The sequence below is a fragment of the Plectropomus leopardus genome, unplaced genomic scaffold (assembly GCF_008729295.1).
Source record: "Plectropomus leopardus isolate mb unplaced genomic scaffold, YSFRI_Pleo_2.0 unplaced_scaffold25354, whole genome shotgun sequence".
NCBI lineage: Eukaryota > Metazoa > Chordata > Actinopteri > Perciformes > Serranidae > Plectropomus > Plectropomus leopardus.
This window is the reverse complement of record NW_024627551.1, coordinates 1451-3983: the sequence shown is the minus strand read 5'-3', so window position 1 is coordinate 3983 and position 2533 is coordinate 1451. Positions and strand designations below refer to the sequence as shown.

The 2533-nt window shown below is 36.6% G+C and overlaps 1 protein-coding gene across 1 annotated transcript; it reads right to left on the bottom strand.

Moving 5' to 3' along the window:
* Positions 1-1357: 1357 nt before the first annotated feature.
* Positions 1358-1832, bottom strand: LOC121966638 (E3 ubiquitin-protein ligase RNF19B-like; the record flags this gene model as incomplete). The annotated part of the gene is made up of 2 exons (XM_042516706.1): positions 1625-1832; positions 1358-1520 (listed from the first exon to the last, which is right to left on the bottom strand). Coding segments are annotated over exons 1-2 (336 nt in total), but the record flags the coding sequence as incomplete, so codon positions are not given.
* Positions 1833-2533: the final 701 nt, after the last annotated feature.

Here is a 2533-nt window from a genome sequence, read left to right as displayed (position 1 = left end):
GTTACTTTCTACCACTGAAAAGATCTGTAAGTGTCTCTGTCTTATTTTATAGGAATTTCAATATTAAACTCAAAGTAAAGTTTAGAAAACCTGTGACCTTTTTTCCAAAACATCAGTCAGCAGTGGGTTCTTATTTTGAAGCTCTGAAGTCCGTCTTGTGATGTGAATGTGAATGGAAACCTTTTTGTCGGTCTCAGGAACTGAGAGTGCCTTCTGTTATTTCTAGGAAACGTTTAACATTGTGTCAAAAACGAGGGCAGCATGCTGAAACTCAGACAAAAAGGGTTTTCGTTCTGCAATGTCGTAAATTCCAGATAATGACCGGAGGAGGAGGAGGGTTGTGAAAGAGTGAATGTGGCAGAGCTGTAAAACTATTTGTGTGTTGCCACAACTCGGAGGTTTTCCACTTCTGGTTTCTGCAGCTGAAGACAAACATTTAGTGAACTGACCATAAAGATTAAAAAGATTTTGCTTGAAGATGTGTACCTTAAACATGGTTTATGTGTACTTTTTGAATAAATCTGTATCAAACGCTCACTAAAAACTCACTTTACAGCTGAGTTTAATAGAAAATACCACAAAACAGAAAAAATGCCTCAGTCAGTTATGTAAAAAAAAAAATAAAAAATTAAGAATCTAAACAACAAACTAGTTCTAGTTCTCCATTAATCTATTACTTGCCTATAAAATGGCGAAAAATGTCAATCAGTGATTCCACAAGCCCCAAATGTCCTGTTAAACTCAAAGAAGAGAAGGTGAAAAAAAGCTGTGGAGTTCGCTTTTCATGCTTTTATTTATATTTCATTTTATTACTTTTTCCAGTTTTTTTGTTTTTATTGGTGCTATTTTCAAGTAATTTTCTTGCAGATTTTTAAAAAATTTCTTGCAGATTTTAAAAAAATTTCTTGCTACTTTTTGTGCCATTTCTTGTTCAGTTACACATTGCCCTTTCCAATGTTTTTGTGATAAATCAAACCAATTTTCTAAGGTTTTTAAAGAGTTAATTGCTGAGTTGTTAAAGGGATCTTTTCACTTATTTGGTCATTCTCTTTTTTTTTACAGAGTTAGATGACAAGCTTGATACCACAGTTTCTACAGTAAAAGCTGAGGAATTCACTTTGGCTCAAAAGGTAGGAAACCTACAACTCCCAGAATGCACTGCACTGCACTGGACCAATAAATGCTCTCGCTGATGGGTGACGTAATGCAAGCTAGTTGCAAACTAGTCTAAAATATGTTTCTGAAATCATTTTAGGCAAGGAATATGCAACACAGAAACATAATCTTGATTGATATTTAATCTGCGCTGCTTCGTTTTACTTTTTGATCAGAGTTTGTGGCTCTGTGGGTTTCTCACCTTGCGGCCGACGTATACGGGGATGCCGATGACCATGGCGGGAACAGCGATGCCTGCGATTAGGGTGATGCCGACTGGAGCTCCGATCAGGGTCCCCAGCTGCCACAAAATCTTCTTCTTCCTGCTCCAAGGCTTCTTCCCCCAGAACGTGCAGCCAGATGGACTGATGGAGGGAAACACAGCGAGGAGAAAACAGTTTACAGCCCCGAAAATCTGAAAAAGTCAACATGGAGCTGATAAAAGAGGTGAAAGAGGAGATTGAAGTACCTGAGGTAGTGCAAGTCGGAGATCTCCTTCATGCAGAGCCAGCAGAACTCACAGCCGCAGACGGCGCAGGTCATGTGATTGCAGCTCCCATCGTTCATCTTGATGATGTAGGCACCGCAGCGAGGGCAGGGCTTGATGTCATCAGCTGGGGACAGAGGGACGTTTAGTGACATAGCTCAAATTGAGACATTTCTTTCATTTGACCCTTTAAAACCTGTATCGACATCAGTTTTCTGGTGCTACGTTCAGACGCCTTTTACGAGCTGTCTGACCCTTTGAAACCCGAGCAAACTGTTTTTTCTGTAAAACATGGTGAAAAAAGGCAATGACCAACTTGGCAAAAAATGTCCCACAAATTGCGGGAAATTAGTTAAAGATGACAAGAAAATGACCTAAAGAATTGTTTTAAAACTGAGGTGAGGATTACTAAAAAATGCCAAAAAATAAAAACAACCCTAACCCTAACCCTAACCCTTTATAAAATTAAAATTATGTAACAGAAAAATATCATAAAATATATTAAATAAATACATATATTGTATGTTATATGTTTTAGATTTTCAGCGCTCGTTTTTAGGTAATCTGATGTTTGTTTTTTTACTCTATTTTATTTATTTATTTATTTTTGCTTATTTTAAGGAAATTTTCTTGTAACTTTTTAAAAATTAATTTCTTGCTAAGTTTTGTGCTATATGCTTGTTGCTTTCTTTCCATGTTTTCAAAGGAAATCAAGCCAATTTTTTAAAATGTTTTCAAGGGTTAATTAACTTTTTTGCATGTACTTAAAAAGTTGAGAAGTTAAAGGGATATTGCCACATATTCGGTCATTCTCTTTCTTGTTAAGGATTAAATAAGACGATCAATACCACAGTTTTTTGGGTTTTTTTGGTAAAAGCTGGAGCCAAAAGC